General features: G+C 43.3%; 1 protein-coding gene and 1 long non-coding RNA gene across 5 annotated transcripts in view; one reads left to right on the top strand and one right to left on the bottom strand.

The window, feature by feature from the left end:
* Window positions 1–2,091, top strand: part of PIGA (phosphatidylinositol glycan anchor biosynthesis class A) — a 31,096-nt gene extending 29,005 nt beyond the window's left edge. For both annotated transcript variants that reach the window (XM_029604349.1, XM_029604350.1), the window contains one exon: window positions 1,302–2,091. In XM_029604349.1, coding sequence (XP_029460209.1) covers window positions 1,302–1,574 — 273 coding nt within the window. In that variant the 3' untranslated portion in view covers window positions 1,575–2,091. The remainder of the gene's footprint in view (window positions 1–1,301) is intronic.
* On the bottom strand, window positions 810–27,120 carry LOC115092922. Of its 3 annotated transcripts, none has more exons than XR_003857112.1 (4): window positions 26,873–27,120; window positions 24,484–24,634; window positions 23,821–24,130; window positions 810–1,524 (listed from the first exon to the last, which is right to left on the bottom strand). It is a non-coding gene; the product is annotated as an uncharacterized LOC115092922 (long non-coding RNA). The 3 variants fall into 3 exon arrangements; XR_003857113.1 differs by having other exon boundaries at window positions 23,821–23,951; XR_003857114.1 differs by having other exon boundaries at window positions 27,021–27,120.

The raw sequence follows: 27,120 nt of genomic DNA, 5'->3' as shown, positions 1-27,120 counted from the left end.
GTGCTCCTTCCTCTTCTCAGCTGTGCAAAGATTTTTTTTATGTTACTTCACCTGCATGCACGTGCATTTTTGAAAGCCTGGCTCATTTTTGCATTATCTGGTTACAACAGTGTTGGAGTCATGCATTTTAAAGTAAGTAACTGGAACAAACAGCAGTAATACCTAAGGTAATAAGTGAAAAGTGGAGTCCATGCTGAAACAAGTTAGATTTGCATATCCTCGGGCAGAGTTTGTTTTTGCCTAGTCTTATTCTACTAACATGAATGCTTGTGCAAATTAGAAAGAAAACTGGCTTTAGTTTTCGTGAACTTTAGATTTTATAAAAATTGCTCTAGTTTAGTCCAAGTTTAATTGATTTCTTTTAGCTAACTAACCCAAACTGGCAGAAGAGCTGAGGCATGGGCTTTTGTACTGTGCTACTCAGTGCTGATGTGGGCAATAACTCGAGTAAATAAACCTTTCTTATTCATAAAATAAAAACCAGGTAGTCAAGAGTTTTTATAGCTTTTAAAAAAAAAAAAACGTTTTCACTGTTTTGAACATAGCACAGAGAAGTAAAGGTATAAAACTATTTTTTTTTTTAAATTTTTATTTATGGATTTCTAGCCTGTACCCCATATAGGGGAGGGTTACAAGGCAAACACACAATTATCTTAAAACAGAACAATAGAGAACACCACCAAAATGAATTAAAAGCAAAGCCACCACCCATTACTGTGCTATTCATTTGGCCCAGTTCCCTTGCTTTTGATTTGTATAATATGTGATGACCATCGATTTACTTTAATCCTTTATTTTTTTTTTTTTGGGGGGGGGGGGGCGTTATTTCACCATAACAAACTGCAAGAAAATCTTGCAAAAAGAAATGCAGAGAGCCCCTCAATCTACCAGGCTAGAAACAGACAAATCTAAATACCAAAAGGAAGAAACAACATGGACCAGGCACCATTTCATTAGACCCCAAAATTGTGTGTGTGGAAAGGAGGTGGGGAAGAAACAAGCCCAAGAGGGCTTAAAATACAATAGAAAAAGAAAGCTTAGTGCAAGCCTGGGAGTTATCACAGATGGTTAAGGGTAAATTTCAGAACCATGGTAGGCCTTCCCATGAAGTTTGAACCTGATTGGGCCACCTTTTTCTTAGTTATCATCAGGTGATATAAGTGCTTTTCTGATGTGTTGAAAAGTGCTACAGATTTGACTTTATGCTTCTGCCTTTGCCACTTTGAATGAACAGGTTTTATTCTGTATTTATAATGCAGTGTGTAAAACTCATATGCTGTACACCTGCTCCTCTCTTATAGGTGTACGACAGGGTGGCAGGTGAGACTGTGCTGCCCATGTGCGAAAGACTGGAGAGACTGACTGCGCATTGTGGGGCCGTCACTGGCTGCATCTTTGCTCTGTTTGCCGTTTTCAGCTTCCTTTTCCTGCTCTTGCTACGATGGATAACTCCAGATTCCATCATTGACATTGCAGTTGATGCCACCGGTCCTAATGGAGCTTGGACACGCCCATACTTTGCAACTGGCAAAAAAAGAGAAGACAGACAGAATCTTAAATTACTAGACAATTAAAAAAACAAAACAAAGTGGGTGCATCTTATATATATTTTTTTTTTTTTAATTTTGCAGTTGTATTCCATTTATACCATGCTCTTGAATGGATTTACTAATAGAGATGTAGTGGACACAGCCAATCTGATGTCTTCATCACCCTATGTGTGAATCCATTTATGATGGGGTTTATAGGTAAAACTGCAAGGTCCCAATTGACTACTGAGATAGGAACAGAAAAAGCTGGCCAGTTTAATCCTCTACAATATTTGTTGTAAACAGTCTGTGGTTCTTGCTGTCAATATATAGTGGCTATCAAAAGTCTACGCCCTTGAATATTTTTCACATTTTGTTGTGTCTGTGTCAGACTCACATGCATTTAAATTAGTATTCTTTTTCCACTCATCAGTACACTGTACTCCATGTCTTTCAAGACCAAAATTGTTGTTTTGGGGGAAAAAGTATATACATAATCCAAAAAAAAAAAAAGAAAACTGAGAACCAACAACTTGTTAAGTCTCCACTCCTTTGAGCACCTTTGGCAGCAGTTATAGCTATGAGTGTTGATATAGTTCTCTACCACCTTTGCACAGGTAGATTTGTCAGTATTAGACCATTCTTTGCAATGTTCAAGATCCGTCAGGTTCCTTAGGGAACATTAATGGACAGCAGTTTTCCAGTCATGCCACAGATTTTTGATTTGATTGAGATCAGAGCACTGACTGGGCCACTCTAGGACATTTAGGGGCAGATTTTATAAATCTGCGCACACCCGTACTTTTGTTCGCGCACCAGGCGCGAACAAGACTACGCGGGATTTCAATAGATACGCGCGTATCCATTAAAAGCCGGGGTCGGTGCGTGCAAGGCTGCCCAAAATCGGCAGCCTGCGCGCGCCGAGCCGCACATCCTGCCTCCGTTCCCTCCGAGGCTGCTCCGAAATTGGAGCGGCCTTGGAGGGAACTTTCATTTGCTCACCCCCCTACCTCTATCACGAAAGTTACGCCTGCTGGAAGCAGGCATAACTTTGTGTGCGCTGGGCCGTCTGCCGCGCTCCATTTTCCGGTCCAGGGGCCGCTATCACGCCCCCGGGCCTGAACCACACCCCTGGACACGCCTCCGAAACGCCGCGTCACTCCCAGCACATCTCTCCATGCAAGCCCCGGGACTTACGCAGGTCCCGGGGCTTGTGCGCGCCGCCGAGCCTATGCAAAATAGGCTCTGCGTGCGCAGGGGGGTACGGGGTAGGTTTTCAGGGGGTACGCGCATATCCCTTTGAAAATCTACCCCTTAGCTACTCCAGTGTACCTATTGCTGTGTGCTTGGGGTTGTTTTTCATGCTGAAAGATGAACTTCTCTTCCAATTTCAGCTTTCTTGCAGAGGATGGGAGGTTTTCTTCAAGGACTCTTCTGTACTTTTCTCAATTCATTGTCCCTTCTCTCCCGACAGATGTCCCACTCCCTCCCAATGAGAAACATTCCCATAATATGAGTGTACTACCACTATGCTTCACCATGGAGATAATATTCTCTGGTAATTTGCTGTTAGGTTTACAAATGTAATGCTTTGTAGTCAGTCGAAAAAGTTCTATTTTAGTTTTGTAGAGCCTCCAAATTTTTTGTCACATGGCTACATTATCCTCCGGGTGTTCCTTTGCATACTTCAAATGAGATTCAAAGTGGGCTCCCTTGCCACCTACCATATAGGACAGATTTGTTGAGTGCTTGGGATATCGTTACTTGCACACTTTGACCAGTCTTGGTTGTGAAATCCTATAGTTCTTTCAAAGTTGCCATTGGCCTCGAGGTTACTTCCTTGATAGGTCTCCTCCTTCAGTCATCCAGTTTGGAGAGATGGCCTGATCTAGGCAGGGTCTTGATAGCATTATACATCTTCCGTTTCTTAATTGTCTTGATGGTGCGCTGAGGAATAGGACTTTGCAATTAATTTATATCCATCCCCAGATCTGTCTCTTTCCACAACCTTGTACCAGAATTCTTTTGACAGCTCCTTGGTGCTCATGGTTGGTCTTTGCTTTGAAGTGCACTGCGCAGCAAAGAGAACCAAAAGGAACTGCAGAATGTATCCTATCATCATATGAATCAGTACAGTTTTACATAGATGGGAGGCGATTCATTTGGTGTGTGCGCTTTTGAAGGCGATTGGTTACACTGGAGCTATATAAGTATTTAGAATTGCTACAGAAGTACAAGGGGAGTGGACACTTATCCAGCAAGCCATTCTAAGGCTTGTTTCTATTTCATTTTCTAAGGAATTCTAGAATACATTTTTCAATTGGCCCTTGTGCAGTAGGATGTCTGGCTTTATGGAACAACACTAATGCATTTTACTTCCAAGGCAACAACAAAGTCGGCATTTTGGAAGGGAGGGTAGGTTTTATATAGCCACTATACATTTGGTCTCACTTGACATCATTTGATGCTACAGCCATATATTCTGAAAGAATGCTTGTGATCACTTACAAGACAGAGTTTCTTGAACTTCCGTTAGTAGATGCCTATCTTCTGCAGGTTTATAGTTCAACTAGGGTAATAATCCAATAATGCAGTGTAAAAGGATGGGAATTCTGAAACTAGCACTGTGACCTTTACTCTTGTCATCTGGTGAGCTTGTTCACTAAGATGTTGAAGAGTAGTAATTAAGAAAATGCTTCATAGAAGATTTATTTTCCTAGTATATACATTTTGAAAATGTCTTGAACGAGTTACCCTGATGTGCCAGACTAGGGTTGCACAAGTTTAATTTTGATAAGAGACATAAACTTCTTCAATGGTACGAGAAGACAAGCTTTTGAACAAATTTGAACTAAGCTGCTCAGGTGAAAAAGAATGTTTGTATTATAGCTTCAGAACAGTATTGGTTTATTACTGAGAGCACTGATACTTAAGTCATTTTTTCAGGTGGCCAAGGTCACTGTGTTTATGTAATTAATAGGAACATTGTTGTATACTATAGCCAGGCACAGGCCCACTCCCATATCATCTGTCTCAAAATCTTTGGACATGCCAAAAGAGGCAAAGGGAAAACCTGCATTGTGTTAAACTCATAGGAAATAACACGTGCAATGCATTACTACTTGTCCTTGTAATAATGTAGTCATTTCTTTGCAATTACTTATATTGAAAGGGATTTAAGAATTGCAACAAGGATTTTCAGATTGCACCAGAGAGTATTTTTGTGTGTGTTCTCTCTGAAATATAATGGGGGAAAATATTTCAAACATTCTGGTAAGAACACACATCCTCTAACTCGGTGGTACTCAGTTGTGGCTTGGCCAGATTCACTACATGTGCTAAGGAGGAGTGGCCTAGTGGTCAGAGCAATGGGCTGTGAACCAAGGAAAGCAATGTTCAAATTCCACTTTTCCCTCTGATACTTAAAGTGACTTGCTAAAGATCACAATATTTCCTGCTGCCTCATTACCCTTACAGGTGAATTTTCAAAGGAGTTAAGCATGTAACATTCTATCGTGGCTTTTCAAAATTGCTATCTATCCATGGTAAGTGCACTTAACATGGGTAAAACCTATTGACAATTCAATGGCATATGCTGTAGCAATTTTCTAAAGCCCACTTTCATAGGTAGGGTGCATTTATACTTGTAAAACCCAGTTTTAAGCATGTAAATACTTTTGAAAATGAGGCCCTTAGATTGTAAGCTGTTTGGAGCAGGAATGACTTGCACCTGAAAGAAAAATGTTCTAAAAATGCCTTGAACTAAACTTAAGCAAGGCGGTCTAGAAATACAAAGGAATTCTGTCATTAACATTACTCCCCTTCCAGCACCTCCTCTCCAAACCCAAAAGAAATAAAACATATCTGGTTTTAAGGGTATACATCAAAGAGATTTTGCATATATTTGATCTACGTATGCAAATACTTCATTTTTGCTATTCTGAAAACCAGATGTAATGGAGACAAAGCACTAGCATTGAGATACACTGCATGAAGTCAGGATCTCTGGCTATGCCATTGATCATCATAGAAAACGCCAACATTTAAGTTGAAATTGGTTTTGGCTATTTAGAGAATTTTACAACAGCGAAAAAAAAAATATGAAAACCCACACAATGGGCTTTACATAATGGAATGTTTATCCCATTCACCTGGAATGAGGAGAAACCTGTTTTAAATATGGCCCAATATATTCTAGCAAAATTATAAAAAAAAGATACCTCTGTACTATTGGGGTTTTTTCAATTTATTTCTTAGGGCATATACCTTGAGTAAATAAGACCAGTGGTAAGGGTGGGAGCGCAGTAAGGAAATGCCTGGTGTGAACAAATACATCATGGAGGCAATTCTTCAAATTCTAGTCATTCTCTTGAAAAATGTTTCTCTGTTGAAAAACATGGCTGCATTAGCCATGACAAGAGTGACATCATTTAATGGTGCTGAACAGTCCTTTCACTTTTTAGCTCCTAGAGCTTTTGCCCTGCTGAGTATAGTGAAGAGTTGCTTCCTGAGCTCTTTTTTTTTTTTTTTTTTCATCTTCATCAAGTTCCAAGAAGGCCACAGTCTGTGACTTTAAGGACTGCGTGTATGGTAAGAAGATGTCTATCGTTGATTTTGTTACCGATGTCTCTGGCCTGACCATGATGCACCTATCTTCTACCATTGTGGCTAGATGTCACTGCAGACTCAGCCAGAGCCTGGACGATGAAGTTGCTGTGTAAGTCTTTGAAAAGCTGCAGCTGTTCCTTCTTCCAGAGCAGAACCTCTTTAGTTCCTTGAGTTCTGAGCAGGAGCTCCTCATGCAGACCTTCACACCCATCTTTGGAGCAGGCCATGGACTCTTTCACCTTGTTGGTGTTGAGCAAAATCTGAAAACTCAATTCTTGAGCGTCTGCAAGCAACTTTGTGGACTCCACGGGCTTGAGGCAACTTAAGAAGATATAGTGCCACTCCTCTGAGACATTCGCACCAGCGAAATACCACAGAGTCTGGTGCCATTGACAACACCTGGCCCAAGGACACAACAGACCTTGGTGAAGATTTTCTTTGCCTTCCTGGTGGCTAAGAACAAGGAGGACACTCTTCACCCTCTCCTTTCCAGGTTATCAGATTTGCTGCCTCAGAAGGGAGCCTCTTGGCACCAAACCTGGGGCCACCCCATCAGAACCCCCATGAGGGGATCTGACTCCGCTACTCTCTCATAGCAGGGACTAGCCAGTTGAAAGATGTACCCAGCAATACTCCTCTCCAAAGCTAATGTGGTCCCTGCTTGTCACCTACATCATCATTGGGGGGTCCCTTCTCTTGGGTCAGAAGAAGGTTTGATGGGAATTCTTTCCAAACTCCATCCCCTCGAGCCTCTGGAACACACATCACTCAAGGATTTCTTCTATTTTTCTAAATAAGTTGGGTAAGCTATTTGGAGTTAAAGTTCATAAGGAGAAAGACCCTTGCTCAGAAGTTTTTTTTGGCCTTTTCCATATCCTAGACACCCCAGCAGAGCTGACCAACATTCTGATTCATTTGGTCCTTCAAGATTTAGACAAGGATATGTGTGCTCCAGTAGCCATGAAATTAGATCTAAAATATATAATCCAGAAAACCCTGGGATTTGGGGTGGTGCAGCTGTTCCACCAATTAGTTGTCGTGGAATCTGCACTAAAGCAAGTGAAAAAAACAAGGTTATTTTCAAACACTACATAAAGGAAAGATTGCAGGCTGCTGGACAACTTTGAGAAAAAGGTGGTCCAGTGCTTAATATAGAGTGAAGTACTTATAATTGCTTGCAGAAACTGAAGCCATTGGTTGGCTCAGTTAGGGGCAACACAGCATAGGGGCCATAGCTGCACCTAGTCACAAAAGAATGTATATGCCATACCATTTGAACAGTAAATAAGGCGTTCAGCATGACTGAGTGCCTATATGATAGAGGTCTTTAAGATCATGAGAGGTCTTGAACGAGTAGATGTGACTCTGTTATTTACACTTTCGAATAATAGGACTAGGGGGCATTCCATGAAGTTAGCAAGTAGCACAATTAAGACTAATCGGAGAAAATTATTTTTCACTCAATGCATAATAAAGCTCTGGAATTTGTTGCCAGAGAATGTAGTTAGTGTATCTGGGTTCATATTACTCGCCATATGTGTAGTTCTTCAATGGATGGGGGGGGGCGGGCTCCGCATCCACTCAGTTTCTAACAAAAGTGGTGTCCATCTTTTCATATAAATCAGGCCATTGTGCTATACATGTTATTTCCAAGGCCAAATGCACTTGAAAGTAAAAAAAAAGTCCTTTGTCCACTGGACTGTAAGAGAGCCTTGGCTTACTAGTGACAGAACTCACATCATCTGGGGTCTACTATTCATCTCTTAGGATCCTAATCATCTGCCCAATTAGCTAGGAGACTGTATCCTGCAATCTTTTATGCACGCACTGGCCTCCAGATTACATATTTTGTTAAGACTCATTAAATGATGGCCATGGTTGCTTCAGTGGCTCATCTGCAAGCGGTACCTATCAAGGACATCTCCACAGCTGCAACTTGGCCATCTGTACACACCTTCACGTCCCATCACTGTCTAGATAACCTATCAAGAAATGACAGTAAATTTGGCCAAGCCGTTTTGCATATCCTGTTCACCTAGTAGTCGAGTCTCCATGATGGGGTCCATATTGCGTTTTCAGTAAATCCCTCAGCTTGGGACTCCCCATGTGTCATGGGTAATTCAGCCGTGCTTGTCGATGGGAAAGAAGCAAGTTTGCTTATCATTGTTCTCTGCAGACAGCAGGATGAATTAGCCATGTTTAATATCTTCCCCCTGCAGAATTGTCTAGCTAAAGTGAGCTCTAAAATCAACTCAGGCTCATGAGGCAAAGCCACATGGAAACTCCTGCACATTCACAAGTAGGAAAAGCTCTATAAGCTAAGAAAGAAGGGTCTGTTCACCATCTGATGATGTCGTATCATAGCTAATTCATCCTGCTGTCTACAGAGGGCACTGTTTATGGTAAGCAAACTTGCTTTATTTCATTAGACAGCCCAAGAAGCAGCTGTACATAGAAAGGTTGGACAGCCCAAGAAGCAGCTGTACATAGAAAGGGAACCTAACTGGAGATCTTCCTATATAATTTACCATGGAATTATGCAACATAATTCTGTCTAGTGTTACAATTTGCACATGCACTGAGCCTTCAGCAAACCTTTTTCCTGTGGAGATGTCAGAACAGGTGGACAAAATGATGAACAAGCATTGTAAGCATCTTTGAATAGAAGCATATGGAGCTTCCAAGGAACTTAGAAAGTCAAAATTTCCCCAGTGGTGAAACAGAGAGAGAGAGAATTTAGCAGGCTCTAAACAGAGAAGGTAGTTTCTTCAAGCACTTCATATTATAGGGTTGGTGGGAGTGTGGTGGGGGAAGGGGATATTTCCTGCCAGATTTCTTCACTGATTTATAAAGAAGCACTTCAGCGGATTGTGAACATGGGAGAATTTTGAACTCGTCTCCTGCTCTGCCATTTCACATCTCTGCTTCCTCAGTATGAATATTTGTTTGGGCATAAAATGCCTTTTTTTTGTATATTTTAATGCAGTCTTCCTACAAAAAATCATGGATCAATATTTTTATTCTTTTGAAAAGTTGCACTTACTGTTTTTGAAATTTTAAATTATTATGTAGTTCTGCTTTAACCTTTGTAACTCACTACGCATGTTCAATATTGCTAACAGTGAAGGCTGAGAGTCATGAGATAATCTTGCCAACATCTATTTCAGACTTTTATTTAAACACATACAAATGAACAAACTTATGGAACCCTATTTTTATATTAGATGTTTCTGATTTAAGCTGGATTGTACTGTACTGATTTTGGTTATTCCCATTATTGCATTGTTTTGGTTTACTGCTCTGTTGGTTGTCTTGCTTGCAATAAATGACTAAAAATCATCCACATGCTCTAACTGCAAAAGATTAACTTGATATGATGTCTGATTATGCAGTGTGTACAGGTGCATTAGCACATTCAGGGGGTCATTTTCTCGTATTTGCCACCTTTCTGAATTAGGTGGCAAATACGAGTGCAGGTTACACCAATTTTCCAAGTGGACTTAATGCGCACAAGTCTGTTTTAAACATTTTCGGACCTGCTCTTATGTTCATGAAAAAATATTTGGGGAAAATTTGCACACATACTTTGAAACTGCAAAATTATGCATGTTGGTGCAAACCTCTCCTCAATTCTGGCTCAAGGAATGCCTCTGCGTAGCCCAGGTAAACTTATGCATGATCAGGATATTCGGGCAAATAGTTTTTAAAAAGACCATTCTGTGGGTAAAATACTTTGTTTTCCTGCAGAAATGCCTTTACAAAATTACCCTCCTATTTTTTCAAGTTTTTCTTTAGTATAAGCAAATTCCCTGAAAAGTGAGGTTGCACTTGCAATCTTGATAAAAAAAAATAAATAAAATAAATTCCATTAAAATACACTATAACAGTTACTCGAATTTGGTCCTTGAAATCCATAGATCAGTCTGGTTTATATGGGAGCTGTATATTTAAATCCTTCCAATAAATATGTTATCTTATGGTTTTTAAACTCTGTGGTCATTTAAAGTACAATATCAATCACAACCTATTTACCCAAAACCACTGTATTCCAGTGTACCGAACTGTCAAACAACGATATCAAAAATACTGGTACATCAGGTATGTCTTAAATCAAAGGTTATTTTAGCCAAATATATGTAGGCCCCTTACTTCGAGGGTCTGTATTGTGTAACAGACTCTACTATTGTGCAGGGTCACCTTACTTTAATTTTAATATTCCCTCATCCGTCCTATCCTTTTTTAGTATAATTTTTTCTTTATAATAAAATCAAATCAATAATTGACTGTCAAACAATCTTCATAAATCAGTAATTGACTGTCAAGCGATCTTCATAAATCCACATAAAAGATACAAATACTCATCTACTCCAGTTTCTGGTAGTTCACCCGTCTGGTTGTTAACCCGACACAGCTGTGTTTCGGACCTCGTCGTCCTTCTTCAGGGGGTATCCAACCAGACGGGTGAACTACCAGAAACTGGAGTAGATGAGTATTTGTATCTTTTATGTGGATTTATGAAGATCGCTTGACAGTCAATTACTGATTTATGAAGATTGTTTGACAGTCAATTATTGATTTGATTTTATTATAAAGAAAAAATTATACTAAAAAAGGACAGGACGGATGAGGGAATATTAAAATTAAAGTAAGGTGACCCTGCCCAATAGTAGAGTCTGTTACACAATACAGACCCTCGAAGTAAGGGGCCTACATATATTTGGCTAAAATAACCTTTGATTTAAGACATACCTGATGTACCAGTATTTTTGATATCGTCATTTAAAGTACAACAGGCTGGCATGATGGCTTATTTAGTAATTTTAATATGTAACTTATTTGAATATTTTGTATGTTTTAAATTTGATGCAATAATTAGTTTGTAATTCTATTTTTTGCTTGTTTTATATTTTGTCTATAAAGCGCTCTAGGTTTTTTTTTTGAAAGGGTGTATAATTGTTCTATAAATAAATAAACTGATGAGGAACTCCTAGTAATAAAGATGAAGGCAGATAAATACAAATTGGTCCATTCAGCCCCAACTCCAATCTGGTAGCCCTTATGCTGCCTTGGATCAGGAACGTCTCCTGGTCAGAGAGCATCATGCTGGTGTAGCAGGAGGTGATCCTGTAGTAAGGACGAATCTCCCAGGAGGGAAGGGTAGGTTGGCCATCATAGTTGGTGATTTTATTATTAGAAATGTAGATAGCTGGGTGGCTGGTGAATGTGAGGACTGCCTGGTAACTTGCCTGCCTGGTGTAAAGGTGGCGGACCTCACGTATCCCCTAGATAGAATTTTAGACAGTGCTAGGGAGGAGCCAGCTGTCGTGGTTCATGTGGGTACCAACGAGATAAAATGAGGGAGGGAGGTCCTGGATGCTAATTTAGGATTTTGGGTAGAAAGCTGACATCCAGAACCTCCAAGGTTGCATTTTCTGAAATGTGCCCTGTTCCACGTGCAGGTCTATAGAGAGGCAGGCAGAGCTCCAGAGTCTCATTACATGGATGAGATGATGGTGTAGAGAAGAGGGATTCAGTTTTGTAAGGAACTGGGCAACCTCTTGGGGAAGGGGGGAGTCTTTTTTTTTTTTTTTTTTTTAACCTTAACCAGAGTATAACCAGGCTGCTAGCACTAACTTTTTTAAAAAGAAGATAGAGCAGCTTTTAAATGAACAAGAGGGAAAGCTGAGAGTCAGTCAATAGTGCATGTTTCGTAGGTAAGTATCTTCAAAGGATACTAATGAAACAGGAGAGCATCCTAACAGAGGTTCCAATAAAAGCAAAAGTAGCCCACGTGCCTATAAGTAAAGAATCACCTGAGCTAAAGGATTCCAAATTATCCATATCAACTGAAAAACGGGTTGTTAATACACTTTGAAATATCTGTCTGTCAATGCTAGAAGTCTAAGAAGTAAGAGGGGAAAGTATAGTAGTGAATGATGAGAAACATAATTGGCATCTCAGACACCTGGTGGAAGTAGGATAATCAATGGGTCATTGCTTCACCAGGATACAAATTATATCACAATGGTAGAGAGGATCAACTTGGTAGGGGGGGTGGCGCTTTATGTCCAGGAGCGTATAGCTAAAAATCATACAAAAGACTAGATGCACAGTAGAATCTTTAGGGGTAGAAATCCCGTGTGGGTTAGGTAAGAGAATAGTGATAGGAGTATACTACTGTTCACCTGCCCAAAATGATAAGACTGATGATGAAATGCAAAGAGATCAGGAAAACTAAGCAATTTGGCAGTACACTACTGGGAGATTTCAATTACCCCAATACTGACTGGATAAATGTATTTCCAGAACATGCTAGAGATGTAAAGTTCCTGGAAGGAATAAATGACTGCTTCATGGAACAATTGCTTCAGGAACCAGCTAGAGAGGAAGCTATTTTAGAAAGCAAGATTTGGTGAGAGAGTGAATGGTGGTGTGGCCACAGCAATAGTGAACCTGGATGATGTAGTAGGCCAGATTGACAAACTAAAGAGTAGCAAATCACCTGGACTGGAAGGTATACACCCCAGGGTTCTGAAATAACTAAAAAATGAAATTTCAGATCTATTAGTAAAAATGTATAACCTATCATTAAAATTGTCCATTATATCTGAAAGGGCTCCAGGGGTAATCTAGGACACTATAGACCGGTGAGCCTGTCTTCAATGCTAGGAAAAATAGTGGAGAGTATTATAAAGAATAAAATAACACAACAATATAGAAAGACATGGTTTAAAAGAAAATTGGTTCTTACCTGATAATTTTCGTTCCTGTAGTACCACGGATCAGTCCAGACTCCTGGGTTTTGCCTCCCCTCCACCAGATGGAGACAGAGAAAGTTTTGACAGACTCTGCCTTATATACCAAGGTGCCACCCACAGTCTGCCAGTATTACTCAGTGTCAAACCAGAATGGTTCTAGCTTTGAGCTAACTGATAAAGCTAGAAGCCTAGGAGTAATTATATTTTTTATTTTATTTTATTTAAGAATTTTTTATATACCGGGGCACGTTAAAAACATCACCCCGGTTCACATTGTAACGTAACGTAGCAACAGGCTTTACAATAATTTGGAATAGATAAGCATAGATAAACATTATTTAGCTTTACTATAGATTAGAATAGATAAACATTATGACAACTGTTCAACTTGGGATAGGTGGTTTATCAGGTGTTACGTGAAACTAATAAGGAGAGTAGAAGAGAAAAGGTGATTGGAATATGGGCGGGTAAGGGGAGGTAATTCTTAGGAGGGTAGAAGAAAAATAGGTTCTTTAACTATTCACAAAGTGACAGGTAAGAGGGCGGATATGGAGGGGTAGGAGGAGGATGGGGCTGTTGAAATGGGAGGAGGAGGATGGGGCTGTTGAAATGGGAAGAGGAGGAGGGGGGTGGGAGGAAGGGGGACAGGGATGTGGGAGGGGGCGGGGATGAGGGGGGGTCATGGTTGTTAAGTTCAGTAGAGGCGTGTCAGACGGGAGGGGCGTGAGGGTCGGGTATGTAGATTTGGGCGTGGTTGGTTAGTCGGGGTATGCTAGTTTGAAGAGCCAGGTTTTCAGATTCTGTTTGAATTTTTTATGGCAGGGTTCCTGGCGTAGATGGGGTGGCATTTTGTTCCAGTGGGACGTGCCTGCTATAATGAATGATCTTTCTCTGATCGTGGCATGTTTGACTTTGGGGGAGGGTGTCAGGAGTTTGGCTTGGTGCTGTTTTCTAGTTGGTCTGGTTGTGTTGTGGATGTGGAGATGTTCAGGGAACCAGTGCATGTTTTGGTTGTGAATGGCTTTGTGTATGAGGGTGAGGGATTTATAGATTATCCTGGAGTTTACTGGGAGCCAGTGTAGGGATTGAAGAACTGGGGTGATGTGTTCGTGACGGTGAGTATTTGTGAGAATGCGGGCGGCAGCATTCTGTAGGAGCTGTAACGGTTGAAGGGTATTTTTTGGGAGGCCTAGTAGGATAGCGTTGCAGTAGTCCAGTTTGGATAGGATCATGGCCTGCAGTACTGTTCGGAAGTCAGAAGTGTGTAGGAGTGGTTTGATTCTCTTCAAGGTGTGGAGTTTGAAGAATCCGCTCTTTATGGTGTTAGAAATGAATTTTTTGAGGTTAAAGTGGTTGTCTATCCATATGCCTAGGCTGCGGATGAATTGGGTGGGGGGGCAGCCTGGTGGCGAGGGGGAAGAAAGGCTGAGTGTGGGAATGCTGGGGGGAGAGAGGATGAGTAGTTCGGTTTTGTTGGTGTTGAGTGCCAGAAAGTTGTCAGTGAGTAATTTGTTTATGTCAGACAAAGCAGATTTCCAAGTCTTCATTGCGTTAGTGATAGAGTCTGATATAGGTATGAGTATCTGTACGTCGTCTGCATATATGAAGTGCTGGATGCCCAGGTTGGAGAGCAGTATGCAGAGGGGTATGAGGTATATATTAAAAAGGGTTGATGATAGGGATGAGCCTTGTGGAACTCCTTGTGATAGCTTGACCGGTTTGGATTCATTGCGGCCGATTTTTACTCTATAGCTCCTGTCCTGTAGGTAAGACTGCAACCAGAGAAGGGCGTTGTCTGTGATGCCAATTTCCTTGAGGCGTTTAATGAGTATGTTGTGATTAACTGTGTCGAATGCCGCCGATATATCTAGAAGTGCGAGTATGTGGGGCTGTCCTTTGTCCATGGCTTTGAGTATGGTTTCCGAGAGGGAGATAAGTAGGGTTTCTGTGCTATGGTGTTTACGGAAACCAAACTGTGAAGATGAGAGAATGTTGTGGTCTTCTATGTATTCTGTAATTTGTTTATTAATTATTTTTTCTAGTATTTTGGAGAGGAACGGGAGGTTTGACACTGGGCGATAGTTGGCTGGATCAGTGGTGTCTAAGTCCGGTTTTTTGAGGATGGGTTTTATAATTATAGACACAGAACTGAGCCTTAAACAACACATATCAATAAAAGCAAGAGAAGGCTACGCCAAACTAACGTCCTTAGAAGGCTAAAACCTTTATTAAATCAGGAACACTTTTGTACAATACTACAAACATTTAATATTTGCCAGCACGGACTACTGTAACACACTTTTCCTAGGATTGCCATATACTATCAGACCATTGCAAATACTACAGAACTCGGCTGCCAGAATACTTACTGGTAAAGGCAGAAGAGATCATATCACCCAGACACTTACAGATTTACACTGGCTCCCAAAAGAACAAAGAATACAATTTAAAACACTATGCACAGTGCATAAACTAATAAATGACTAACATACTGACTGGCTAAACACCGCACTACGATTACATGTCCCTCAAAGAAGTCTCAGATCGGCCAATAGAGCTCTACTAACCCTCAGTCAAAACAGCAAAGTTGACCCAAGTCAGAGAGAGAGCACTATCATTGGCAGGACCTTTATTATGGAACACAATACCCCTGGAATTAAGACTAATGAAAGAATTAAAGCTCTTCAAAAAAGGCTTAAAAACATAGCTCTTAAAAAAAACATTTCACAGTGAGGTAGCTGAATAACAACACAAAAACAGCTGAAAGTCACCAGTAAAAATGCAGTTGCTTATTTTTAATTATTTTTCTCATATTTAAGTATTTATATTTGAAAGACAGTATAATCATGATTACGCTAACAATCATAAATGGTAACCACACCCATTCCCCATTTAGAGTATATTATTGAACTATGTAACTGTATAATGCTAGCACCTTTTGGATAATTTAGAAATCAAACCAAACATATTTGTGCCTAACTGTAAACCGTTGTGATGATGCTCTACTAAACGACGGTATAGAAAAGTTTTAAATAAATAAAATTAAATAAATAAATATACAGGAACCGTAAATTCTGGATCACTAACCCTAACTGTGAACCAAGCCCTGAAACAGGGTAAAAAAAGATTGATCTGCAGACCAGAAATAAACAAATGCTGAATGAGCGGACTCTCCATTACCTCTATGCGTCAAACAGGTGGGACTCTGGACTGATCCGTGGTACTACAGGAACAAAAATTATCAGGTAAGAACCAATTTTCTTTTCCCTGTACATACCCAGATCAGTCCAGACTCCTGGGATGTACCAGAGCATTCCTTACCTGGGATGGGATCCGGAGAGGCCCGCTCTCAGCACACCTTCTCCAAAATTTCCCGCATCTAGAGCCTGGACATCCAGTCTGTGTAATGCCTCGCAAAGGTATGCAAGGGTTTCCATGTAGCCACTCTGCAAATCTCCTGCAGTGAAATCTGTTGACATTCCGCCCAGGAAGCCGCCTGAGAACGTGTAGAATGCGCCCGAAGCCCTACTGGTAAGGGCCTACCATGTAGCAAATACGCGGAATTTATCGCCTCCTTCAGCCACCGGGCTACCGTGGTCTTAGACGCCATATTACCTCTTTTCGGACCGCTCCAGAGTACAAAGAGATGATCCGAAAATTGTTGGTAACTTCCAGATAACGCAGCAGAGCCCTGCACACATCCAATTTTCTTAAGTCCTTAGAGGATCTGACCTGTCCAGATCGGAAAAGGACGGCAGCTCCACCGATTAATTCAAATGAAAAGAGGAAACCACTTTTGGAAGAAAGGAAGGAACCGTTCACAAGGATACACCAGAATCTGAAATCCGTAAGAAGGGCCCCTTGCAGGACAATGCCTGAAGTTTGGACACTCTATGAGCAGAGGAAATCGCTACTAGAAACACCACTTTCAATGTGAGGTCTTTCAACATTGCCCTTTTCAAAGGCACAAAGGGCACTGCACACAAAGCCGTAAAGAAGTTTAGATTCCAGGCAGACATGGCTGACTCACTGGAGGGCATAAATGCTTCGCCCCCTCCCCCCCCCCCCCCCCCAGGAAGCAAGAGCCATCAGCATGCATAACCAAAGCCACCCCGTGTATGGTGCCGCGCAAACAACCAAGAGCTGCCACCTGCACCCTCAAGGAGCTACACGATAATCCCTTAGCTAATCCAGCATGAAGGAAACACGAGATATCAGATACAGATGCCCGGGTGGGCACAATCTCCAGGTCTACGTACCAAGACTCAACCTTCCAGACATGAACATAAGACAGGGAAGTTGAAGGTTTACACAATCTCAAAAGAGTAGTCACCACCGCATCAGAATACCCTTTGCCCTTTAGATGCTGCCTCTCAAAAGCCATGCCACTAGACAGCGATTGACCTGGTCGAAACATATGGGCCCCTGATGAAGAAGGTTCAGAAGATACGGGAACCGCATGGGACCCTCCACCACTAGATTGACCAGATCCGCAAACCACGGTCGAAGCGGCCACTCGGGAGCCACCAAGATCACTTCTGATGGGTGTTTCTCTATCCACCTGAGGACTTTGCCAATTAGAGGCCAAGGAGGGAAGACGTAAAGCAGGACAGTCGCTGGCCAGGGAAGAACTAGAGCATCTTCCCGTGTTTCTGCGGCGAGCATAGAAGTGCGGAGCCTTGGCATTCTTGAACGTCGCCATCAGGTCCATGCAAGGTGTGCCCCATCTGTCGCAGATGAGTTGAAAGGCTCTGTCCGCCAACTCCCACTCTCCCGGATCGAAACGATGTCGACTTAGAAAATCTGCGTGAACGTTGTCGACCCCAGCTATGTGGGATGCAGGTTCTGCTCCACCCAGCTGATTAATAGGTGAGCCTCCGCTGCCACCGGCTGGCTCTTGGTTCCTCCCTGGCGATTGATGTAAGCCACCGTGGTCGCATTGTCAGACTGCACCCTGACCAACTTCCCCTTGATCAGTGGGAGGAAGGCCTGCAACTCCAGCTGTACTGCTCTGGTCTCCATACGATTGATTGACCATCGAGACTCCTTTGGAGACCACTGCCCCTGCACTGATTTCCTCAGACAAACTGTTCCCCAACTGGAAAGACTGGCATCCGTGGTGACCACCGTCCAGTCGGGTACAACCAAGAGAACTCCACAGCTCAAACTGTCCGAGCTCAGCCACCAATCCAGACTGGACCGAGCAGACTCAGTCAGTGGCAGGAGCCGATGGAATTATTCAGAAACTGGATTCCAACGGGAAAGCAATGCTGATTGCAAAGTCTGCATGTGAGCGAAGGCCCATGGAACCAGTTCCAGAGTCGAAGTCATGGAACCCAGAACCTGCAAGTAATCCCAGACCTTCGGAGGATGCTTGGATAGCAATACTCTCACCTGCCCTTGCAATTTGACAATACGGTCAGATGTCAGGAAAACTCTCCCTTGTCGGCTGTCGAACAAAGCTCCCCAAAATTCCAATGATTGGGAAGGGATTAGATGACTTTTAGCCATATTGACCACCCAGCCGAGTGCCTTCAATAATTGCAGTACACGGTGGATCGCTGCCTGGCAAAGTGTTTCCGACTTTGCCCAAATTAGCCAATTGTCCAAATACGGGTGCACCAACAATCCTTCTCTGCGTAGTTGCGCTGTCACCACCACCATTATCTTGGTGAATGTCCTGAGGGCTGTAGCAAAGCCGAAGGGCAGAGCTTGAAACAGGTAGTGTTGTCCCAGGACAGAAAACCTCAGGAACCTCTGATGTGCTGCCCGGATTCCGATGTGCAAATACCCCTCAGTCAGATCCAGAGATACTAGGAACTCCCCCGGTCGAACTGAAGCAATGAGGGACCTTAACGTCTCCATGCGGAAGCGGGGTATTCGAAGACATCTGTTGACATGTTTTAAATTGAGGATGGGCCGGAAGGACCCCTCCTTTTTTTGGCACGATGAAGTAAATGGAGTAACTCCCCCTTTTCTGTGCTGACGGAGGGACTGGAACAATGGCGCCGAGATCAAGAAGGCGCTGCAATGTCTGCCTTACCGCCCGACGCTTTGTGGTATACCCGCATGGTGAGATCAGAAACTGTTGGCGTGGTCAGCATGCATAATCTAAAGCATAGCTGTGCTTTTATCACAGAACAGACTGGTCCGATGTGATTTTGGTCCATTCCTTGTAAAACAGACAGTCTGCCCCTAACACTGGAACCGAGGAATGGACCGGCTGCCTTGGGTAGACTGGGAGTTACCGGGTCTACCGAAACATCGCCCACGAAAGGCCTGAGACCATGACTGCTGTCTGCCAGCATTCTGTCGAAAGGAAGAAGTGGGCGTTAGATCTTCTACCCCCACGAAAGCGGGACATAGAAGAAAAAGATCCTCTCGACCTTGGTCTATCCTCAGGTAGCCGATGAACCTTATTCTCGCCCAAGGACTGGGATTTACAAGAAACATCCGCAGACCAGTTTTGTAACCACAATAACCTACGAGCTGAGCCAGCAGAGACCATGGACCAACCAGACGTCTGTAAAAGGTCATAAAGGGCATCCGCACTATAAACCACCGCCTCCTCGAGGCGCCCTGCCTGAAGAGCTTCTCCCTCAGACAGAGTTCGTTGGCCTATAGCTGTTGCACCCAGCACAGTCCTGCTCTCAAAGCAAAATTGCTACAAATCGCTGCTCGGACTCCCAGCGCAGAGACCTCAAAGATCTTCTTAAGCTGCAGCTCCAGCTCCAGCTTTCGATCCTGCAGATCCTTGAGGTGCCGTTGATCCCGTAACTGGGATAGTAGTCTTTTTCATGAGCGCCGCCATGGCTGCATCCACCTTCGGAACGCGAAGAATCTCCAAAGCCGCCTCCAGCAGAGGATAAAGCTTGTCCATCGCCTTTGTGACCTTCAACCCCAAATCTGGGCTGTCCCATTCTCTGAAGAACAGATCAGAGGCCGAGAAATGGAAAGGGAAGGACGTAGGAGGACACCCTCAGGCCCAACAACACAGTCCTCAAGTCCTAATTCTCCTAAAATGGCAGGAATGAGTTGTTAGAGTTCCTCCTTCCTGAAAAGGCGGACCACTTTAGGGTCATTTCCCTCGATGACATGGGACCCCAGGCCAGCACTCTGCTGCTGGTCCCCCTCTCCCTCCACTCCTCTTGGGGGCTGGGCTGGTAGGCCCTGACCATCCTGATCAGCCGTGTTCGAGGATGTGTCAGAGTTGGTCTGTGGTGCCATAGTGTGTAAGGGGTGCTTTGCTTTAGCGGGCCCCCCAGACCAGGGCCGGTTCATGGACTTAGAACAAGGAGACAAAAAGACAGTCTTAATAGCAGACTGCTTCTTACTTGCTTTTCTGGCCTTAAACGCCTTATGGAGCAATAAAATAAATTCTGATGAAAAGGAGGAGGAAGAATCATCAGAATCCGTCCCCCCGACATCTCCCTGCACGTTAGAATTGAGCAGCACAGGAGATTTTGGCCGCAGTGCTGGCTGCTGCGGTGACAACGGAGGTGGGAAATTCCCCTCCCCAACTGCGAGCTGAGCCGCAGAAGAGGAGCCCAAAATGAAGGGAAGGTGCCGGCAAACTACCGGAAGCTAATGCCACTGACCTCCCGTGGAGAATGACCTCCATCATGGGGAAAAAACAAGAGGCTTTACACAAGGAAACCAAAATGGGATTTTTCTTTGGGTCAGACACTGATTCTGCCCCAGGAACTGCAAGCATTTTCAAGGTCTAGGAAATCAGAGCTGGCAGTTCATCTCTATGAAAGAACCACAACATAGTTCTATACGGTTCTAATCCTGGGGGAATTTCACCATCAAGAGAGTCAGGAGCGGCGTCATCCGTGCCCTCCGGATCTTTATCCGGAAGTTCTGCTGCTGCTCAGGGAGTACTCTTGTGTTTTATAGAAGGTCCGGGCAAGGTTCCCACTTGTGCCTCTGCTCTGGGAGCATTGGACAGGGCTTAGGACTGTACCTGAATAAAGGATTGCAACTCCTGGAAAAATTCTACCCAGGAAAAGGTAGAAGTATCCAGAGCAGCAGGTATCGAGGAGTACTCACTGAGCTACCTTCCCCTGCTGAGGAACCAGTTAGGGGAGTTACAAATCAGGCACCCCACTTGAGTCATCTTTACCCAGACCCACATCCAGCTGGGAAGAACCAGGTTTAGTGAAATCAGAGGAAGACAATATCTCTTGAGCCTCCAAACAGCACTGGCACAAATCAACAGGCACTCCAGGCGCCATAATGGCTGACAGCGCGCTGAGCGGTGACCAGAGGCATATGTCTAGCTGTTTTACTTTTTTTTTTTATCTATCTATCTGCTCAACTGGGTGCTCAAAAATTATGTGGCCAAAGCCTAGGCTTGCATACCTTGGTGGCCAAAAAAATTAAGCACACAAGAGCTTGAGCACATAACACTACTTGTGTACAAACGGCGCTTAACGTGAGCGCACAGACTACAAGGCCCGACAATGTGCCCAAAACTGAGCGCACAATCTGGATGCACAGCTAGACACATAAGCCAGCCTGACAATCCTGTAGATGACAGCCTGAGGAAGCATGCAAATAGCCGTTGCGGCCTACCATGCAGCACGCAGTGAAAAGCCTTGGAGTGAGGCCTAGCCTAAAGAAGCTGTTCAACCTCCCATGGAGCGGGACGAACGTTGGACCGGCACGCCAATCACAGAGACTGGAGGAGGAAGCCCTATACAACATACAACCTCCTTGTAAGTCTCTCTATAACTTTTTTTTTTTTTTTAAACTAACCGGAGCACAGCCTTACCTGGCTGAATGCAGAGTGGGTCGCCGGCTGTGGGGAAGAGGGCATCTGCTGTTACTGCCACAATTGGCTTCCTGCACCCTCTGCCTTTCAGCTGTTCAAGCAGCCAAGTCCATGCCAGCTGAAAAATCAGCTAACGGACCAAGGTATTTGTCAGAGACCACAGAAATCACCTCAGGAATTAACTCAGGGAGGGACCAATTGGTATCGCCACAGGAGAGCGAGGCAAATTTACTTTCCTTATTTCTCCTTTTTCAAAATGAAGCAATCCCCAGTAGGGAGATGCACATCCACCATCTGCAGGCTGATGTCCCTGCAGCAGTATATATACTGTGAGGTCAGTTTGCTCTGTCTCCATCTGCTGGCAGAGGGGCATAACCCATTTGTTCTGGATTCATCTGACTAGATGCAAAGAAAAATGCTTATTCTGATGCAAGGTCTCTAAAGTGAGATCTATTTGACACAGCAATACAAAGAAAACAGTACAATACAGATACTAAATACTTATCTAATAAATCCAAGCTAATTTGTAAAGTTTAGATCACCAAAGGGAGCAGAGTTTTAAAATAAATAAATAAAAGGCCCAGGACACAGACTGAATCAGGTGAGCGGGGGTGGAAGGACAGTAATGCTCAAATAGGGTAGCAAAAAAGCCAGCAGTGGCCCTGCTTCCCCCTCTGCCCCTACCTTCCTCTGCTTATTCTATCCTTGACACTGTATCAGAATCCATAGTAGGGGTGTGCATTCGTTTCCAACGTATTGGTAATCCGCAACGTATAGGGCCATATTCGTTGTATTCGTGGTGAAGCGAAACGTATTGCGATTCCCCACAAATATAACGAATCTTCGCCAAATTATTCGGTCGTCTAAAGGAGTGAATTTAAACAAACCTCCCCACTCTCCTGACTCCCCCCAAGACTTACCAAAACTCCCTGGAGGTCCAGCGTGGGGTCCGGGAGCCATCTCCTGCACTCACGCCCTTGGAGGCCAGTATTCAAAATGGCGCCGATAGCCTTTGACCTCACTATGTCACAGGGGCCGACCAATGACACCGCTAGCCCCTGTGACATTCAGGCCAATACAGTACAGTGCGCTCAGTCTGCCCTCGGACGCGCGTTACCTAATAGCGCCCTCAACATACAAATGCATGTTGATGGTCCTATTAGGTATTCCCGCGGGATACAGTAAGTAAAATGTGCAGCCAAGCTGCACATTTTACTTTCAGAAATTAGCGCCTACCCAAAAGGTAGGAGCTAATTTCTCCGGGCATCGGGAAAGTGCCCAGAAAATCAGTAAAAACTGCTTTTCTGTGCACCCTCTGACTTAATATCATAGTGATATTAAGTCGGAGGTCCCGAAGGGTGTAAAAAGTAAAAAAAAAAAAAAAAAAAAGTTAAATTGGGCCGGCGGCTGTCGGGCCGAAAACCGGACGCTCAATTTTGCTGGCGTCCGGTTTCCGAGCCCGTGGCTGTCAAAGGGCTCGAGAACAGACGCCGGCAAAATTAAGCGTCGGCTGTCAAACCCACTGACAGCCGCTGCTCCGGGTCAAAAGGAGGCGCTAGGGACGCGCTAGTGTCCCTAGCGCCTCCTTTTGCCCGTTTCTACCGCACCACCTAATTTACATACTGAATCGCGCGCGCCGGCGAGTGGCCGGTGCGCGAGCCGGGAGAGCGGGCCTTCGTCCGCTCTCCCACGTTTTTACTGAATCGGCCCCATTTTGAATACCAGCAGCCGAGGGCATGAGTGCAGGAGATGGCTCCCGGACCCTCCACTGGACCACCAGGAAGTTTTGGTAAGTCTTGGGGGGGGGGGGGTTGTAGTTAATTCAATTTTAGCCGGGAAACGAATAAGAATGAACGCATAAACGTATCGGGGGGGGGGGCCCCCCCTTGTCGAATGCAACGTATCTGCCCCCCAAAAGAATACGAATCCCAAATGCAACTTTTGGCGTCCCTCTGCACATCCCTAATCCATAGTATTCTATCCCTGTCTTTGTCCTCTTTTTATGGTATTCAACACCCTCTCTTTTCCCTCAACCCCCTTTCTCCCTCTCTTGTCCTCCACCTATCTTACAGTGCTACTCTTTCATTCTTCCCCCAGGAAGCTAATCTTCAATTCGGCAGAAAAACATTTATTCTTCCCTTAATCTCACCTCTTTCTTCCATTTTAGGCAGCAGCTGAGTTACAAGGCAGGATAAAGTGGGGAGATCAGATGCAACAGCAGGTTCAGTGTTGAAAGTAGAAAGCTCTGTTTTCTCAAATGCTGAGAGCAGTACGGTGGAGCTAAAAGCAGAAATGTAGTGTGTCGGAAGAGCTCTCCCTCTATGCAACCACTTGCTCCATCACTCTGAGATTGCTGGCTGGGCTGCCCGAGGCAGAGAAAAAAATGCAACACCACACGGGGCTGCTAGCACTCAGCTGCCCAGTCCAAAAGTAGTTCAACCTGCACAAAAATATTTTTCCTGCACAGTGGGAAAAAATGTAGCCCAATTAGAGGACCAAAAAAAGTTGATATAAATGTTTTTTTCAATTATTTTATTTCTGATGTATTAACACATTTATATGTAACTACATAAATAATATTTATTTGTTGTGACACCCATCCCTCACCATATACACAGAAGTGCATTCCAGTATTACTCAGTCCCATTGGGAATCCCAATACAGAAACTAATTTTTTTACCTAAGGTTTGAGAGAAAGGACAGGGGTGAGAGAAAGCAAAAAAAAAAAAAAATAACAATAGGAACTATGCATCCCTGACATAACACTTTACCAATATCCCTTCCCAATCATTTTCCCCCCTGCACAACGTACCCAACAGCCTCCCCATCTCTCCCGTCCTGTACTGCCCTCCAGGCCCAGCACTATTTGGTGTGCAGACTGTGCAACTGCATGGGGTGGCCGCAGCAGAAGACTGAAGAGTCGTCATCAGCATGGTGGTTGGTACATTGTCTGATGAATCCAACTGCAATGGTGAGCGAACATAGGAAGATCAAGTGGGTGCTGGGCTGAGGAAGTCTGTATGCTTCTCTTCCTTCCAATCATGGGTTGGGTTGGGAAGGGAGAGAGGGTATCAGGTTTTTATTTAATTTATAAAATGTTTACAATAGCAAGTGTTATACAATTGTAGAAATTCAGAAAATAGGAATATATAAAACAAAAAATGTCTGACAAAAGGCCCCTAAAAGGGAATCTAGTTGGCATAGCAATAAAAAACGCACAATATAGACATATTTATCCAATAAACCAAAGTCAATTTTTAAAGTTTAGATTGCTGGAGGGAGCTTGGCACTTTTTTTTTTGAGTCCTGAGACAGAGACTGAGGTTCACATGCAGAGGCATTTAGCCGGATATCTCATAAGTTATCTGAAAAAATTGATCAGCTTTTGAATATTTGGGAATTTGAATATATCCTGCTAAACTTTAGCTAGATAACTTAGTGGGCATTCTTGGGGAATTTCTGGAAGGAGTTAAATTATCCAGCTGACTTTGATATTCAGAGTTAGCCATATAATCGTATACAGCTAACTCTGGTCATGCCAAATAGCTGTCCTAAAGTTAGCCAGATAAAATTATCCATCTAGCTTTAAGATAGCTGTCTATATCCAGTAGTGCACCGATATTGAATGGATTCCATTCTACTAATGCTGGCAGCAAGCAGTGGCTATTCACTATTGATAACAGTTTATGGACTTCTCCAGCAACTTCTCCAAACCTTTTTTAAATTCCAGCTATACTAAATGCCTTAACCACAACCTCTGGTAATGAATTCCAGAGCTTAATTTTACACTGAGTGAAAAATAATTTTCTCCAATTTGTTTTAAATGTGCTACTTGCTAACTTCATGAAGTGCCCCCTGGTCCTTTTATTATCCGAAAGAGTAACTGATCCACATTTACCAGTTCAAGTCCTTTCATTATTTTGTAGACCTCTATCATATCCTCCCTCAGCCATCTCATCTCCAAACTGAACAGCCCTAACTCCTTTAGCCTTTCCTCATGAGAGCCTTTCCATGACCTTCTCTATACTTTCTCTAATACAATTTTATATTTTTTTGAAATGCAGCAATCAGAATTGCACACAGTATTCAAGGTGTGGTCCAACTATTGAGTGATACAGAAGCATTATGACATCCTCTGTTTTATTTGCCATTCCCTTCCTAATAATTCCAGGAGTTTTTCCTGGGTGATAACTCCTAAAATAGAACCTAACTCTGTGTAGCTACAACAGGGGTTATTTTCCCCATATGCATCGCTTTACATTTGTCCACATTATATTTCATCTTCCATATGGACACCCAAAATTCCAGTCTCACAAAATCCTCCTGCAATTTATCATGCTTGTGATTTAACTACTCTAATAAATTTGTGTCATCTGCAAATTTAATCACCTCACTTATCCTACCTCTTTCTAGATAATTTATAAATATATTAAAAAGCACTGGTCTAGGTACAGATCCCTAAGGCACTCCCCATTGTACCTTTTTTTCCCCCATTGTGAAAACAGACCATTTAATCATACTCTCTTTTTCCTGTCTTTTTAACCAGTTTCCTCTGCTTATCACAGTGCTTCTCAACCCAGTTCTCAGGGCTCACCTAACCAGTCAGATTTTCTGGATCTCCACAATGAAAATGCATGAGAAAGATTTTCATATAAAGGAAGCAGTGCATGCAAATCTATTTAATGCATATGCATTGTAGATGTCTTGAAAACATGATTGTCTAGGTGTGCCCCAAGGACTAGTTTTGAGAAGTGCTGGTTTACTGTACCCTTGACTCTGCACCAGAATCCCCACACTCCACCTTCTTTGACTTTGCTCTCTTTTCATGCTGATCAACATCCTCTCCCACCCCAAAAAAAAAATCCTTTTCTGCGCCCCTCTTGTCCTTCATCTACTCTCGCTCCCCTCTGCCCCAGGAAGGTAATTGTCAGGCAAAAAAAAAATGCTTCTCTTAATCTCACTTCTTAACTCAGTCTCATTCTCCCCAGGTAGCAGTTGGGTTAGGAGACTTCAGCAGAGTAAAGTGGGAAATCAGTTGCTTCGGGGCGAAAAGAGGGATAATTCGGCAAATTCAGGTGTGAAAGCCGAAAGCTATGTTCTCTCAAAATCTATGAGTGAGCAAATCTCCCTCGGTGCGACTACTTGCACCTTCTTTCTCTCTAGCAACTTTCCTTTTCTGTATCTGCCCCGCTGTTCCTTCACCTCTGATTGGCCACTGCCGATGAATTGTCACTCTGCGACTGCTGCCTGAGCTGCCCCAGGCAAAGAAAAAGGTGATAGCAAAACAGAGGGCTGCTAGCATTTCGCTGTACAGTCCCAAACTAACCCAACCCGCTCAACATATTTTTACCGCACATCGAGAAAAAAAAGGTAGTCCAATTGGGCGTGAAGTAGTCCAATTTGGCGACCCTGGGCCTTCGAGGCAGCGTCTATCGCTGTCTGCTGCTCGA

Source organism: Rhinatrema bivittatum, chromosome 5, assembly GCF_901001135.1.
Source record: "Rhinatrema bivittatum chromosome 5, aRhiBiv1.1, whole genome shotgun sequence".
In the NCBI taxonomy this organism is placed as follows: Eukaryota; Metazoa; Chordata; class Amphibia; order Gymnophiona; family Rhinatrematidae; genus Rhinatrema; species Rhinatrema bivittatum.
Note: the sequence above shows the minus strand (reverse complement) of the source record. Positions and strands in the feature narration are given on the sequence as shown.